Source organism: Lagenorhynchus albirostris, chromosome 8 (assembly GCF_949774975.1).
Source record: "Lagenorhynchus albirostris chromosome 8, mLagAlb1.1, whole genome shotgun sequence".
NCBI lineage: Eukaryota > Metazoa > Chordata > Mammalia > Artiodactyla > Delphinidae > Lagenorhynchus > Lagenorhynchus albirostris.
The window spans coordinates 6,148,075-6,163,527 of NC_083102.1; the positions used below are offsets into that span (position 1 = coordinate 6,148,075).

A 15,453-nucleotide genomic window follows, 5' to 3' on the forward strand; every position below is an offset into this window, starting at 1 on the left:
TTCTCCTGCCTCCTTGTCTCTGAGGGCCCTTTGCAGTCCCCACTTGACCCCTGAAAGTTCACCGCCCATGTTTTCTGCCTTAAGGAGCAAGGGGCTCGGGCTGAGGGCAGGGCAGAAGCGGGGGCCTAGAAGCCACGTGCCCCTTCTCCTGCCCCAGGCCCCAGCTGCCCACCCCACCCATCCTGTGCCTCTGGAGCCCCTGTGGCCAAACCCGTAACTATGGTCCATCTTAACTTCCGGTTACTTCCACTAATGAGGGTCTCCACACAGTCCATCTGGTGAGGGTGGTTCCAGGGGGTCCCCAGCTTGAATATGAATGGGAGTCTGCGGCTCCACCCACCACGGCCCTTCCCAGCACAGAGGCCTGAGGATGCGGGGCCCTGGCGCTTAGCGCTGCTCCCGCAGGGCCGGCAACCTTGGCTCTCAAGGGGGCGGGTGAGGCCCCGCCCAGGGTTTGGCTGCCCAGGGATGGCAGGGCCAGGCTGGGAGAGTTTGGGGATTCTGAGGGGCAGGAGGAGGCCGCAGGGGGACAGATAGAGGCTCCTGGGACAGCGCGAGAAAGCTGGTCTCGGCTCCTCTAGTTTGGCTTGGGGGGAAAGAGGGTTGTGACTTGCTGCCACCTGGTCCGGATGGCGAGCCTGCCTCTGCCTGGGTGATGAAGGGGCAGGACAGGAGGTGAGCCGGTGTGGGGCTGGGTGGTCACTTCTGAATGGCTGCCCTGGGCCAGGGTGAGGAGGGAGGGGGAGTGAGTGTCATGGTCTCTCTTTCCGGGATGCCAAAGGGCCTGAGGCTGGGTGGCTGATATCCTTGGGCCAGAGGCATGAGGGGACATTTAGGCCCTCAGTCCCTGGGCCACCAGCAATGGGACTTGTAAGGAGCTGCAGTGACCACCACCATTTACATCGCCCAGGCCGGAAGCTGTAGTCCTTAGAGCATTATCTGGACAGAGACTGTAGTATATGTGGGACGCGCGCGCGTGCGCGCGTGTGTGTGGTGTTGGGGGGGGTGGGTAAGATCTCACGGTGGGAGTTATATCCATAGTTATCGGTCTGTACTGCTGGTGGGGAGCAGTGCTTGTGGGTGTTACTGCTCGGTGCCCTGGACTCAGCCAGCCAGGAGGTCCCGTGCCACGTGGGGAAGGAACTCTGGTGAGTGGCCGTGTCCGCTTGTCTGAGGTGGGCTTCCCCGCCTACTCTGCGTGGCCTCTTCTCTGGAGGGCCCAGCAGAGATGCTAGCTGCTCCTACCCTGGAGGGCCCCATGGTCTGTCCTCCCTGCCCAGACCCTGGCTGGACATCATACCCTCACCTGCACCTTCCCCGCCGGCTCAGGTCCTGTCGCTGGGGGCCGATGTGCTGCCGGAGTACAAGCTGCAGGCGCCGCGCATTCACCGCTGGACCATCCTGCACTACAGCCCCTTCAAGGCCGTGTGGGACTGGCTCATCCTGCTGCTGGTCATCTACACGGCGGTCTTCACGCCCTACTCGGCCGCCTTCCTGCTGAAGGAGACGGAAGAGGGTCCCCCGGCCCCCGACTGTGGCTATGCCTGCCAGCCGCTGGCTGTGGTGGACCTCATCGTGGACATCATGTTCATCGTGGACATCCTCATCAACTTCCGCACCACCTACGTCAACGCCAACGAGGAGGTGGTCAGCCACCCCGGCCGCATCGCCGTGCACTACTTCAAGGGCTGGTTCCTCATCGACATGGTGGCCGCCATCCCCTTTGACTTGCTTATCTTCGGCTCTGGCTCTGAAGAGGTGGGTTGGCAAGGAGGCAGGGGCAAGGGGAGGGCAGCGGGTGGTGGGGTGAAGGGATGGGTGGGGACAGAGGGAGGGTGGCAGACGCATGGCAGAGCCCCAGCTAACCCGCACCTGCTCCCCTTTCCATGTGAGCCACTCCCCAGCTGGAGCGGTCCAGAGGGCTCACCTTTTCCTAATGTGTCTGTGTCCAAAGTGGCCACTGTCTTTTACTTCACATGGAAGTGCCCTGGAAGCTAGTGGGAGCTCTGGCCGGGCACCTGAGGGGGGTGCACCTTTCCGAGCCCCACTTTCCTCATTCTGGCCCTGGGAACCGTGAGCCCTTTGTCACAGAGCTGGCACGAAGGTGAATGGGCTCCGTGCTGCGCCCAGTGAGTGGGAGGCGCTTTTATTTTGAGGAGGTCCCGGGGAGAGCTCCTCGGGGATCTCGCCTCCGATGTCCCGCGAGAACTGCAGCGCCCCCGCTCCTCGTTTGCCCCCCTCCCCCACTGAATATCCGCCGACCCCCATAGCTGATCGGGCTGCTGAAGACGGCACGGCTGCTGCGGCTGGTGCGCGTGGCACGGAAGCTGGACCGCTACTCCGAGTACGGGGCGGCCGTGCTTTTCCTGCTCATGTGCACCTTTGCGCTCATCGCGCACTGGCTGGCCTGCATCTGGTACGCCATCGGCAACATGGAGCAGCCGCACATGGACTCCCGCATCGGCTGGCTCCACAACCTGGGCGATCAGATCGGCAAGCCCTACAACAGCAGCGGCCTGGGCGGGCCCTCGATCAAGGACAAGTACGTCACCGCCCTCTACTTCACCTTCAGCAGCCTCACCAGCGTGGGCTTCGGCAACGTCTCGCCCAACACCAACTCGGAGAAGATCTTCTCCATCTGTGTCATGCTCATTGGCTGTGAGTGCACCCCTGGGGCGGGCGCGGGGGCCAGCCAGGGGCCCGGGGTCTGGGAAGGGCCCGAGACAGAGGAGAGGGTGGGTGTTAGAGGAGCCAGAGCGGGGCCCTGGGCCTTAGAGACCCCAGGGGCCTCCACATGGCATGTCTGGGGCTGGGACACCAGGGCAGAGGCGCAGGGCAGAGCCGAGGGGTGTGTGTGCCTGGGCTTTTGTGTTTGTGCATCTCGCGTGTGTGCTTACAATGAGACGTGACTGCATGTGCTGCTGACCCGGTACAGGGGCGGGCGGGGCCCCTCAGACGCTGACGGCCCCGCTCACCCCGCCCCCAGCCCTCATGTACGCCAGCATCTTCGGCAACGTGTCGGCCATCATCCAGCGGCTGTACTCGGGCACGGCGCGCTACCACACGCAGATGCTCCGCGTGCGTGAGTTCATCCGCTTCCACCAGATCCCCAACCCGCTGCGCCAGCGCCTCGAGGAGTATTTCCAGCACGCCTGGTCCTACACCAATGGCATCGACATGAATGCGGTGAGGCCGCTGGGCTTGGCCTCTGGTTGATGGTGGGCTGGAGGGAGCCGCGTGATGGTAGGGACTCCTCCTGATGTAGCGGGCACGTCTCAGACCGCCAGAGTCACCCTCCTCCGTGGTTCAAGTGGTCCCAGTTAGCGCCAGGCAGGACCCTGAGAGGAACGTTGCCCTCCTTTTGCCCATGGAGCTCGTTTACTGGGTGGGCGGTCGCTTTGGGGCAGGTGCTAGACCAGGCTGTGGGTGATCGTGTTTAATCCTTACCACAGCCCCAGGCAGGAGCTGGTCTCCGAGCCTCACGCGTTAGAACGTGGAGGTTAGAGCAGTGAGGCGTCGTCCCCAAGGGGGCACGGCTGGAAGGGGTGCAGCTGGAGTGGGCACCCAGGTCCTTCTCCTGATACCGGACGCCCTGGTGCTCCCCGCTGGATCTCCGGGTGGGGGTGGGAGTGGGGTCCTGGGAGAGGACATGCTGAGCTGCCCCCTGCCTCCAGGTGCTGAAGGGCTTCCCCGAGTGCCTACAGGCCGACATCTGCCTGCACCTGAATCGCTCGCTGCTGCAGCACTGCAAGCCCTTCCGAGGGGCCACCAAGGGCTGCCTGCGGGCCCTGGCCATGAAGTTCAAGACGACGCACGCGCCGCCAGGGGACACACTGGTGCACGCTGGGGACCTGCTCACCGCCCTCTACTTCATCTCCCGGGGCTCCATCGAGATCCTGCGGGGCGACATTGTCGTGGCCATCCTGGGTACGGCAGGGACCGAGGCCTGGAGGGGTCCCACCCAGCCCGTTAAGGACACAGCCCTAGGAGCTGTGGCCCCGGGACTACCCACAGGGACCTTGGGCTCCTTTAACTCACCCAAGCTCAGGCCTTCCAAGGGGTCGGTGGAAAGGACTCGGGGGGTTTCCAGATTCTGCTTCCCTTCAGGGTCTCTCACGGGCAGTGACACTTTTGTTCCTTAAAACAGGACCAAATCCAGATGCTCCAGGGTAGACAGTGGAGGAAGGTTGTGCAGCCTCAGGCAGTACAACCAAGCCTTCACCTCCAAAGCAAAGGGAGTCCTGCCGCTCTTCCCCTCACGCTCCTTCTCTGCCCTACCTGTGCACGTGGGCAGGTGTACCTGGGCACTGGGACTCCCTGCCCTCTGCCTGTCCTTCCTTTGGCCCTGGACACCTCAGGGCAGATGTGCCAACGGGGGGGGGGGTCTTTATAGATTTTTTATTTCAGTTCGGCATAAACACATGCTTATGCCACAAACACCCCCAAACACAACTGAAACCAAAGTTTTGCTAAACAACGGTCGCCTTAACTACATTCTGGTGTTTCCTGTTCTATGCTGTGCTAAGCTGTGCTATCCTGTTTTCTTTCAGTAAACAGAATGCTGGTCTTGATTCACTACTGTGTTTGATCTGTAGTTTGAAGAACATTGTTTATGGGGGGTGCAGTGTTTGGCCAGGAGGGTGTTTGGGACGTGGGCTTTGGGGGGTACCAGAGGAGTTAGAACCCAAGGAGGAAGCCAGGGCCACGGGCAGCTGCTGGCTGGCCCGCACGCCCCGCCTTTGCGAGCTGGGGGAGGATGGGCTGGTTGATGCTTCCCTGGCCCTGCGGGCTGGGGCCCGGCAGTCGGTGACCAGACTGAGGGGAGGCGCCTGGCCAGGGTGAGAATGCCTGGAAGTCAGGTGCCTGCTGCCTCTGCTGCCGCCCCAGGGGCTGAGCCCCCCTCTCGGTGGCCTCCAGGGAAGAATGACATCTTCGGAGAGCCTCTGAACCTGTATGCGCGCCCTGGGAAGTCCAACGGGGACGTGCGGGCCCTCACCTACTGTGACCTGCACAAGATCCACCGGGATGACCTGCTGGAGGTGCTGGACATGTACCCCGAGTTCTCCGACCACTTCTGGTCCAGCCTGGAGATCACCTTCAACCTGCGGGATGTGAGTGGGCCGCGCTGCATGCTGGGTGGCTTCCCCTTCGCTGTGTGACCTTCTCTCTGGGCTTGTTTCCCTGTCTGTCAAATGGTATCCGGGTCAGACCAGGTTGTGAACGTCCCAGCCTCAGCCCCGGTCCTGGGGCAGAGCTCACACCCCCAACCCCACCCTCTCTGTTCGGCAGGGGGTCTGGCCGGGACCGGGCAGGCTGGGTGGGCGCGGAAGGGCCCTGACACCGTTCTCGGTTCCAGACCAACATGATCCCCGGCTCTCCCGGCAGCGCGGAGCTGGAGGGCGGCTTCCACCGGCAACGCAAACGCAAGCTGTCCTTCCGCAGGCGCACTGACAGGGGTGAGGCGGGGGGAGGGGAGGGGGCGGGTCCAGGTGAGCCGGGAGGCGGGTGGGGGCGGGGTCTAGAGGAGGCGGGGCTGAGGGCGGAGCGCGGGTCCGGCGGGTCTGCTCCCCCCAGGCTACACAGATCTTCCGGTCCTACCTTCAGTGTCCCGCCCCCCACCCCATCACCCCATCCTTTCAGGCCCACTTGAAATGTCGCCTCCTCCAGGAAGCCCTCTTCCACCCTCCAAGGCAGGGCCGTGCCTAAGTTTCTTTGGTCCTCACAGGGCTGGTGTCCTGGTGGGCACTGCTTTGGACTGATGAGGGGAGGAAAGACAGGACAAAGGAGGGCAAGGAGGCCAGCACGGGGGCTGAGGGCCCGGGGTCCCAGAGAGCCCCTCCCAGCAGTGCCACTGCCCGTGCTTGGGCAGCCAGTGGTCACAGATGACCTGGTCCCGCCCTCGAGTTCTCAGTCCTCTTGAAAGTGGGGGAAAGACAGCAGAAGAAACAACTGGGGACAAACCAGGGCGTCCAGCCATAGTTGTCTCCCAGACCTGCTCCAGTCCCCTCCCCTCTCCTCCCCTCCCCTCCCCTCCCCTCCCTTCTGTACCTCCTACCTGCTCTGAGGCCCCTTCTCTGTTTCCCACAGACCCGGAACAGCCAGGGGAGGTGTCGGCCTTGGGGCCGAGCCGGGCGGGGGCAGGGCTGAGTGGCCGGGACCGGCAGGGGGGGCCGTGGGGGGAGAGCCTGTCCAGCGGCCCCTCCAGCCCTGAGAGCAGTGAGGATGAGGGCCCAGGCCGCAGCTCCAGCCCCCTCCGCCTGGTGCCCTTCTCCAGCCCCAGGCCCCCCGGAGAGCCGCCGGGTGGGGACCCCCTGACTGAGGATGGAGAGAAGAGCAGCGACACTTGTAACCCACTGTCAGGTAGGGCGAGGGCCCCCTGGGCAGGCGGGCGGGGCGTGGCCTCTGTCCCAGCCTCAACCCAGCTCTCTGGCTCCAGGCGCCTTCTCAGGAGTGTCCAACATCTTCAGCTTCTGGGGGGACAGCCGGGGCCGCCAGTACCAGGAGCTGCCTCGCTGCCCCGCCCCCGCCCCCAGCCTCCTCAACATCCCTCTTTCCAGCCCTGGCCGCCGGCCCCGGGGCGATGTGCAGAGCAGGCTGGATGCCCTCCAGAGGCAGCTCAACAGGTGAGGGTGGTCCCTGGGATCAGCCTGGGCCCGGCTGTGTGTGTCCAGGGGTGCGGGCTAGTAGGGGTGGGGCATGGGCATACTGCAGTGTGGCCTGTGGGTTTCGGGCAGTGTTGTAGGGTGAAGTGGGTGTCTGCTCTGTCTAGGCCTGTCCACGTGTCCAGCAGCTTGACCCTCTCCTTGTGTTCAGAGCCGAGCCAGGGGCTGCCACACCTAGAATGAAGAGTGGACCTGGGGTTGACCAGTTGGCTGTCCAGAGGGTGGTCCTGAAGTTGCAGTCACTGGTGTCTCCACTTCCCTGAGACCCAGGGCGTCCTCCTCCTTCTCGCCCCAGGCTGGAGACCCGGCTGAGTGCAGACATGGCCACTGTCCTGCAGCTGCTGCAGAGGCAGGTGACGCTGGTCCCGCCTGCCTACAGTGCTGTGACCACCCCGGGGCCCGGCCCCACCTCCACCTCCCCTCTGCTGCCCGTCAGCCCCATCCCCACCCTCGCCCTGGACTCGCTTTCTCAGGTAAGTTCCAAGCACCCCAGCCCTGCCTCTTCTGCACCGATTCCACCCCAGACCGGCTTTGCTGCCCTTTTTGCTTGGCCTTGGGCCCCAGCCGCCTCCCACCCTGTTCCTGCCCTCATCCCAGGCTGTACTCCTGGAGGAGGGCTGCCCTAGGAGCTGCGAGCACAGAGCACAGCAGGAGAGCCCCCAACTAAGCCCCCAGACAGCTGGGCCAAGGAAGCCAGCAGGCCGAGTGGCATTCGCTCCCCTAGTGTCACCTGAATGGCCATATCTACTCAGGGTGCCTGTGTCATGGCTGTGGGTGGAGGGACTGTTGAGCCAGGGGCCTGGCGGTGGGTGCTGGCTGCCAGCGTGCCCTTGGGATAGGGTCCCAAGCCCCTGCTGCGACTGATACCCTCTGGGTCAGGTTCTGCTGCCAACCGTTGACTCTCATGCTCAGCGCTTTGCGGGGTTGTCCTGAAGGCTCTGGCTAAGCCCCAGGGTAGCACTTCCGGCCCGCATCTCTCCCCTCCTGCCAGGGATGGGCCTCTGTTGCCCTTTGTCCTCTCCTAAGTGGACACCTGTGTTCCTGGCCTCCTGACAGGACAGCTGTGTCTGGGTCTCAAGAATGGGGCTCCTCTGGCGACAAGAGGTGGCCTGGCATCTGCTCCTCCCTCCCTCTGGCATCTGCTCCTCCCTCCCTCTGGCGTCTGCTCCTGTTTGCAGACACCAGGGCCCACGGCAGCCAATGTACCAGTCTCCCTTCACAGCCTCCTCCGCAGGGATCTCACAGCAGACTCGCCAGCACCCACAAAGCCCCCCTGCCGGCCCTGGTACCCTGCCTGGCCTTCCGAGGCCTGGCCGCCCGCCTGCCTCTGTGTCTAGGTCCCTGAGTTCTAGATTGGAGGAGAGAACCCTGTCTCTCTCTGTACAGCTTCTGTGTCAGCTCAGGGCCCCTTATCCTGGATGGGGTTTGAACCCAGCGGCCATGTTCCCTGGGGAGGGGAGCGGCTGTGGCCTCAGGCTCTCCCCAAGTCAGGCAGAAGCTCCCGAGGCCCCCAGATGCCCGGTCTGGCTCTTGCCCACCCAGAGCGCGTTTCCCCCAGAGCCCGTGGGAGTCGTGCTCTGTCTGCCTTGGCCCTTCTCCTGTGCCCTCCAGGCCTCTTCTGTCTGTCACCAGGGTCTCCTGACCCTCTCTATCCTCTGACCCTCCCCTGCCCCTTGGCTTCTAGCTTCTCACACTCCGGTTTCTTTGCAGGTTTCCCAGTTCATGGCGTGCGAGGAGCTACCCCAAGACGGCCCTGCTCGACGCCTCTCCCTGCCGGGCCAGCTGGGGGCCCTCACCTCCCAGCCCCTGCACAGACACGGCTCAGACCCGGGAAGTTAGTGGGGCTGACCAGTGTGGACACATGGCTCACCCAGGGTTCAGTGCGCTGCCTGGGCCCCTCCTGTGGAGGCCCTGCCCGGGAGGCCCTGGCCGCTGACGGGAGAGGAATAGGAAGGCACAGCTCCTCCTCCAGCCCTTGGGACCATCTCCTCCTGCGGTCCCCTGGGCCCCGTTGCGGGGGGGAGGGGCAGGGACAGGGCCGGGCAGTAGATGGGGGTCTGTGGTCCCCTCACTGCCCTGGGGGCAGTAGCCGGTCTAACTGCCGGAGGCACCCGGCCCTGGGCCTCAGGCACCTCAAGGACTTTTCTGCTATTTACTGCTCTTATTGTTAAGGATAATAATTAAGGATCATATGAATAATTAATGAAGATGCTGATGACTATGAATAATAAATAATTATCCTGAGGAGACTCCAGGGGTGCTGGGAGGGTGCCGCCATCAGCACGCTGTACCCCGTGTTCACGTTCATAGTGTCCGGTGCACTGGCCTCTCTGAGGGAATCCAGGCCGATCTGTCTGTGCGCACAGGGCCTGCAGGGGCAGCTCCGACGTCTGGGTGTGGAGTCTGTGCCGTCGGGGTGCTCCCTCGGGGCTGACACAAGTCACCTCCAGGACCTCTGGCCTCCGGAGCGCCCTGCTTCCATGTGGTCCTGGATTCAGGATGGCAGAGAGCCACCTGGACTCTTTTACATATAGAGATTGTCCTAATGGGATGCCAGGCCTGGGGTCCCGCCCCTCAGGGTCATGGTGGCTTGCTGGGTGGCACACTGGCCCCCAGAGCTGGCCCCAGGCTGACTGCTGGCGGCTGTACTCTTCCCTCACACAGCTCGTGAGCCCAGCCCGTACTGATTTTAACCTGGGGCTGTATTTGGCCAAGCCCCCAACTTGGCCTTCTCTTGACCTTGACTCAGACTCACGCGGATCCTATATAATTGGCCCCCCACAGCAAACCAACTCTGGGCACGCCGGTTTTCTCTACCCTGACCAGAGCCCCCGCCCCCTGGTGTCTGGCTCCAGACGGGCCTCACCTCCGTCACCTCCGTCACTTGGTCACCTGTGATCCCCGACCAGCGGAGCTGCCTGAAGAGGGTGGAAGTTTCAGGCGGCTCATTCCCAGTATCGGAGGGGCAAGTCAGAACAGATGTCCTGGGGCCAGTGAAGGGCGGTGGCCGTGTGCATCCGTGTGCTCGTGAGTGTGCGCGTGTGCACGTGCTATTCTGGTCTTGCGTGCCACGTGCCATTCTGGTCTTGCGCGAACACCCAGCGTCTCAGAGGAGCTGCCGTGCAGTGGCCGTGGTAGGGCGGCTGTCAGCCAGCAGGAGGGGCCGATGGGCAACAGTGCTGCCCAAGGCCTCCAGGGTCGCTTAGTCCTGTAATCCCTGACCCTCCGAGGTGGGTGTGTTAGCCTTGCTTTGAACAGAGCCCATTACTGCCCGTGCCCGGGATGGGGAGGGGGTTGGCAGGAGACCCTGGTCTCTGAGCCACCTGGAGGGTGCTCTGTTTCCAGAGCGGGTAGGAGAGAAGTTCCTGGTGGTTCTGCAGCAGGGCCTTGGCTCCCCTACCAGAGGGTGGGACCAGGGAGGGGTCCCTGTGAGTTCAGCGTGCCCTGGGGGACAGGGCACGGAAGATGGGCACGGGGGATAGAGGTGGGGGAATAGACCCCGGTGGTGGGGAGGGGTGACCCAGAGACGTGGGCCAGGCAGAAAGGGCAGCTCTGTGCAACGGAATCTGGCACGTGTGTACGCGGTGTACACGTGAGCGTGAGCGTGCATCTCTTCATGGTTTGGGAGCGCACACGCAGGCCTCCCTGGTGGATTGATGTGTGTGGGCGTGGGGTGGGGTTCTAGCTGGGGGGATGCCCTAGATTCAGGGTCAGCTCACGGATTACGGGCGCAAGCAGACGCCGTCAGGATCTCAGCCCCGGACACGGGCAGAGGCCCCCGTGAGGTTGATGGTGAGAAATGAAATGACAGACGAAGCTCGCTGCACTTGGCACGCGGGGACCGAGGTGCTGGGCCAAGTCCCCGCTCTCCGGCACTCTCTCCATCCTTCTTACCATCTGTCCCGTCCTTAGAGCACCTTCATCTGGGAGCTCAGCCCCGATTCGCAGCACTCTGTCCAGGTGTGGCGGTGAGGGCTGGGGGAGCCTGGGACAGCCTGCGGGAGGGGCTGAGGGCCGGCGCAGCGAGTCAGGGCCCCGTGCTGGTGGGCGTGGGGAGCAGAGGAGGTGAAACCCGGGCCCGCACTCCCTAGGCTTTGTATCACGTTTGACGCTGGTTATTCTCTGGGGCACATGCCGGCGTCCACAGTCAGCTGCCCGCCACCAGGGGAGTGCCCTGCCTGGGCCTGGAGGCCTGATGTGTGCGCTTCCAGGGATGTGTGTGTGTGTGTGTGTGTGTACACGCACATGTCTGTGCTCACGGTGGGGGCTGGCCCAGCAGAGGGGAAGCCTCTCTGTGCTTGTCCTCGATGGAAGCATGTGGGTGCCCAGGGGCTGGGCTGCTCAGTCCGGTTGAAGGAGCTTTTCTGCATGGCCAGGACACCAGTGCCAGGTCCCTACCAGGAGCCACCACTGAGATCTGAGAGGGGGCGGAGGCCAGCGGTCACAGTGGCTCCATTCACGATGGTTCCACCTGCCCGGCTGTGTCATTTAACCCCTAACACCCCGCAGAGGTGGGTGCCGCTGGTCCACGTGAGGAGGGTCGGCAACTGACCAGTGTTAGTGTTGCGGGTAGGTGGTCGTGCGCAGCTCCGGGCTTCACTGGAGGGGCCGCAGTGACCCTCAGGGCACAGCATTGGGGCTAACGCTGGCCGGCCGCAGGGTATGGGCTTGGACCTGGGCCTTGGGGGACCTGAGAGGCCGGCGGGGGTGCAGTGAATGGGCAGTGCAGCCCAGTGTGGAGCCCAGCGAGGAGACTGCTTGCCTGCGTTCCCAGCCTGCCCCACCCTCCCCTGCCCTGGCCAGGTGGAAGCACACCCCCTCCTGCCAGCCTGGGACCGTGCTCCACCCAGCGCACGAAGGGTACCATGAAACACAGCTGTGCCTGTGACCCGGGAGCTCTCTGTCGGGCGGGGGCAAGTTCTCGGGCAGGGTCTGCTCAAGGCTGAAGGCTGCCTAGAACCCATAGGGGGGCCCCAGCCCTCATGGGGTCCTGCTGCGTCCCTGGGACCAGGCGGGCTCCCAGGTGTGTTGGGAGGGGTGGGTGGTAATGCTGGGGGCCGGCTGGGGGTACAGCAGGCTGTTTCCCTCCAGGGACCACCTTTGTTCACCATGCATTGATGCATTGCCCACTCTTCTAAGGTCCAGCCTCATCTTTTCTTTTTTTAAATAGAAATCAGTAAAAATGCTTTGGAAGGAAGATGAAGGACCATCAGAAGCCAGTAGCCTGGGAGGCTGGGAGAAGGGATGCCTAAGGGGCATCTCGTTCCTGGGGCTCAGGAAGAGAGGGAAGAAGGAGGTGTGGGGACCACTGTGCCGCCACGCTGCACCCTAGGACAGGTTCCATGGTCAAATGAAGGGCGCTTCCCCTGCCGGCCTGAGGCAGTGAGCTCTGGACTGTCAGCTCCCTGTGGGTGGGGCTACTGTGACTGTAGGGCCCCCGAGCAGTGCCGGGCACTGGGATGTACGCAATGTTTCCTGAATGAACGAAGGAAGCACAACCCTTCTCCCCGGGACGGAGACCCTTGGGCTTGGCCAGCAGGGCTGGGGAAGGCCTCCTGCGGCTGGCGGAGCAGAAGCGGGGCATCTGTGCGGGGCTCTGGCCCTTCACCCTGGACCCGCGGGTCACCATGCTCTACTCCATTCCTGTCCTCCGGCCTGCACTGCCCGGTTCTGTGGCAACTGCCCGCTGCCCCAGACCTGATCCCCGCCCCCCCGTCACCTGGGCTCCTGGAGCCACAGGACTCTGGTGACGGGGGGGCAGGGCGAGGGTGCAGTCCCCTCCTCTCCTGCAGGGCCAGTCACCAACGGCGGGGGGTGGGCTGTTGTGCAGACTGGAGGGTTCTCCCAAACCAAGAGGGCCAGAGGGGTGGGGCGGGAACTGCAGGGGCCGTGGCGGGCGAGGAAAGGTCCACGCGGTAGCCGATGCCCAGGAAGGCAGGTGGCAGAGCCTGGAGCCGGAGTCTGGTCAGGGGCGGGGGACAGGAACCGCGGGGCAGGCCCGGCCTGCCTTCCCCCACCTCCACCTCTGCACCTAAAGGTCCAGGAGCGGAGTGAGGTGCTGGTGGTGCCTCCTGGCCGCGTGACTCAGCCACTGCCCGGAGTCCAGGTGCAAGTGCGCCCCGCCCTGTCCTCACGTGGACCCCCGCTCCTCTCCGTCCAGGCAGTGGCAGCTCTCACGTTTCAGTGACAAGTAAGAGTCATCGATACTCATGGAGCCCATCCTTTGCGGTGAGCATTATTCTGACTGCCTGAAACCCGAGGCCCAGAGGCTCGCGGAACCTGCCAGCATCCGCAGCTCCTGAGGGTGGAGCTGAGGCATGAACCCGGGCAGTCTGAGTCCCCCGGGCTGGCCCGAGCCTGGGGCACACCATCTCCCTTAGGCAAGACAGGGACTAGGAGACCTTTGCAGGTGTCTGCGATTTCTAGGACCTCTCTCCCCTGCAGGCTTCTGTACCTTCTGTTCCTTTGCCTGGAGCGCCCTTTGGTGAATTCCTGCTGGTCCTTGGGTGGCTCTTCCAGGAGTTGCTTGGTGCGCCCCCTCCCTCGGGCTGGGGCCCCCTCTATGCTCCTGCAGCACCCTCTGCTCTCCCCACCCCGCCTTCCCTACCCTGGACTGCCAAATCCAGGGGCTTGTCATCTCTGCGCCACACCGTCCCTGTCTCTGTCCCCCAGCACCACGCGCAGTGGCTCCCCCGAGCGAGCACGCAACAGTTTACTGAATGAACGTTTCTGGATTTGGGGAGCGATTAGCAGTAAAATCCTTTTTTTTTTTTTTTTTTTTTTTGCGGTACACGGGCCTCTCACTGTTGTGGCCTCTCCCGTTGCGGAGCACAGGCTCCGGACGCGCAGGCTCAGCGGCCATGGCTCACGGGCCCAGCCACTCCGCGGCATGTGGGATCTTCCCGGACCGGGGCACGAACCCGCGTCCCCTGCATCGGCAGGCGGACTCTCAACCACTGCGCCACCAGGGAAGCCCAGCAGTAGAATCCTTAATATCCAAAGGGCCCGTGTGCTTGACTTTGGGGGCTGTGACTTCCTGTGCAGCCAGGCTTGGGGTGTGAGGGCTGAGGAGGGGGCTCTGGGGTAGCTGGCATTCCCTGAGCCGCCTCCGCTGATAGGCAGACGTGAGGTCTGGTTGGCCCCTAAGGACCCACGGGGTTTACGTTTTCTACCCCACTCTGTTGGCTCAGCTCAGTGCCTGGGGCTTGGTCCTTGCTCTGGGTTACGATCAGGGAACTTCTCTGATGCCACCTGGAATCCCTCCCGGTGGGCATCTAGGGGCACAGCTGGATATCCCGTGATGGCCGTCGCTCACCTGAGCTTTGGGGAGCCCCTGCCTTTGCTTCCCATCACAGCAAGTTCATCACCCTCTCAGATGCCTGGTCCCTGGCCTGGCCATACCTCCGGGGGCAGCCCCTGCAGGCCTCTTTTCCAGGCTCTGTTCTGCCGCAGTGCAGGGCAGCAGGTCTTGTGCCAGGCCCTTCCTGCAACCCCCCTGCCCACGTCGCAGGAGCAGATGGGCTGAAGCATGCCCAGGTCCTGACGTGACAGATGGCTCCTTCCTCTTTGCCTGCAGGACAGAGCCCTCCACGTCAGCCTGGCACAGAGGGTTCTCATCTTCCTTTCCAGACTCACCTGCCTTTATATCTCCTGCTGCCACGTGGCCAATACTCTAGCCTCATGAGATCACGTCCTGTTAACTATGCTTGAGTTCTCCCTGCATTTGCCTGTCTTTCCCTCTTCTTGGAAACAGGCTCTGTCCTTCCCGGCCTGGAGAAACTCTCCGATCCTTCAAGTCCTAGCTCACACGTCACCTCCTCCAGGATGTCCTCTCTAGGTGCCTCAGTGGATCTAAACCTCGCATTGCACTGGGCTCAGGCCTTTGTCAGCGCCTCCACACACCCTGCCTGTTCTCCTGTCTGTCATCCGAAACAGGACTGGCTGAGTATTGGCCATCTTCTCATCTCCCTTGGAGGCCTCTGTCGTGGGGCCGGGGAGACGGCAGGCCCTTTGCCAGTGTGTCTTGCTCCATCTCCACTTCCCAACGGGCCTCTGCGTGGAGGGCTCCTGCCCACGGTCCTCTGTGTGGCCGCTCATTTGTCCTTTGATGGTCAAGGCTGAGAGCGATTTCTCGTAGGGCTTTTCTGTTTCAACCTCAGGTCTGAAGGATCCGCCTTTCTCCCCAGTGGTGGCCAGTCCCGTGGGAACTGGAGGGTGCTCAGCCTGGCTGCTCAGGGTGACCTCCAGGGCTCACACGGTGGTCCGACCACACAGGGGCCGTCAAAAGCACACAAGTAGTGGGTCTCGTCTATCTCAGGTGCTCAAAACTGTCGGAACAAATTTGAATCATAGGGCCTTTCAAGGTCACTATTTGGAAACAATTTTAGATAACTGTATATCATAAAAGAGTGGTTGGTGTAAAAATCAATAAGATTTAGTAAAAGACTGAATAGTAACAGGTTTTTTTAAGCCGCGTAGGTGCATGTTATTAAACCCCGTAAAGACTCAATTTATCTTGATCATCTTATTGTATCATTTAAAATAAAGTGATTCTTGATACTTTATTTTCTAAAAGTCTAAGTACAGGTCAAGCCCTTTTCTTCTCTTTTTGGCAAACTTCTGTCTTTCAAAAAAAAAAAAAAGAACGTGTTCTGAGGCATTTGTTTAAATAATCAGCTTCATTATTTTCTAATCACACCTTATAAGTGAGTTGGAAGTTGGCAAGAGCCATCGCTTAGAAACCAGAGCAGAAGAATTTAGCTCAGCCGTCTTACCATTATTTTAAAATTAG

At 62.4% G+C, this 15,453-nt stretch overlaps 1 protein-coding gene across 3 annotated transcripts in view; it reads left to right on the plus strand.

Annotated features, from left to right (window-relative positions):
• Window positions 1–8,906, plus strand: part of KCNH2 (potassium voltage-gated channel subfamily H member 2) — a 33,142-nt gene extending 24,236 nt beyond the window's left edge. For 2 of the 3 annotated variants that reach the window (XM_060155890.1, XM_060155892.1), the window contains 10 exons: window positions 1,330–1,758; window positions 2,271–2,658; window positions 2,987–3,186; window positions 3,675–3,927; window positions 4,918–5,111; window positions 5,357–5,456; window positions 6,088–6,360; window positions 6,437–6,623; window positions 6,958–7,135; window positions 8,373–8,906. In XM_060155890.1, the coding sequence (XP_060011873.1) occupies window positions 1,330–1,758; window positions 2,271–2,658; window positions 2,987–3,186; window positions 3,675–3,927; window positions 4,918–5,111; window positions 5,357–5,456; window positions 6,088–6,360; window positions 6,437–6,623; window positions 6,958–7,135; window positions 8,373–8,501 (2,331 nt within the window). In that variant the 3' untranslated portion in view covers window positions 8,502–8,906. Of the gene's footprint in view, window positions 1–1,329; window positions 1,759–2,270; window positions 2,659–2,986; window positions 3,187–3,674; window positions 3,928–4,887; window positions 5,112–5,356; window positions 5,457–6,087; window positions 6,361–6,436; window positions 6,624–6,957; window positions 7,136–8,372 lie in introns of all 3 variants that reach the window. The other variant, XM_060155891.1, reaches the window with a different exon arrangement.
• The last annotated feature ends 6,547 nt before the right edge of the window (window positions 8,907–15,453 follow it).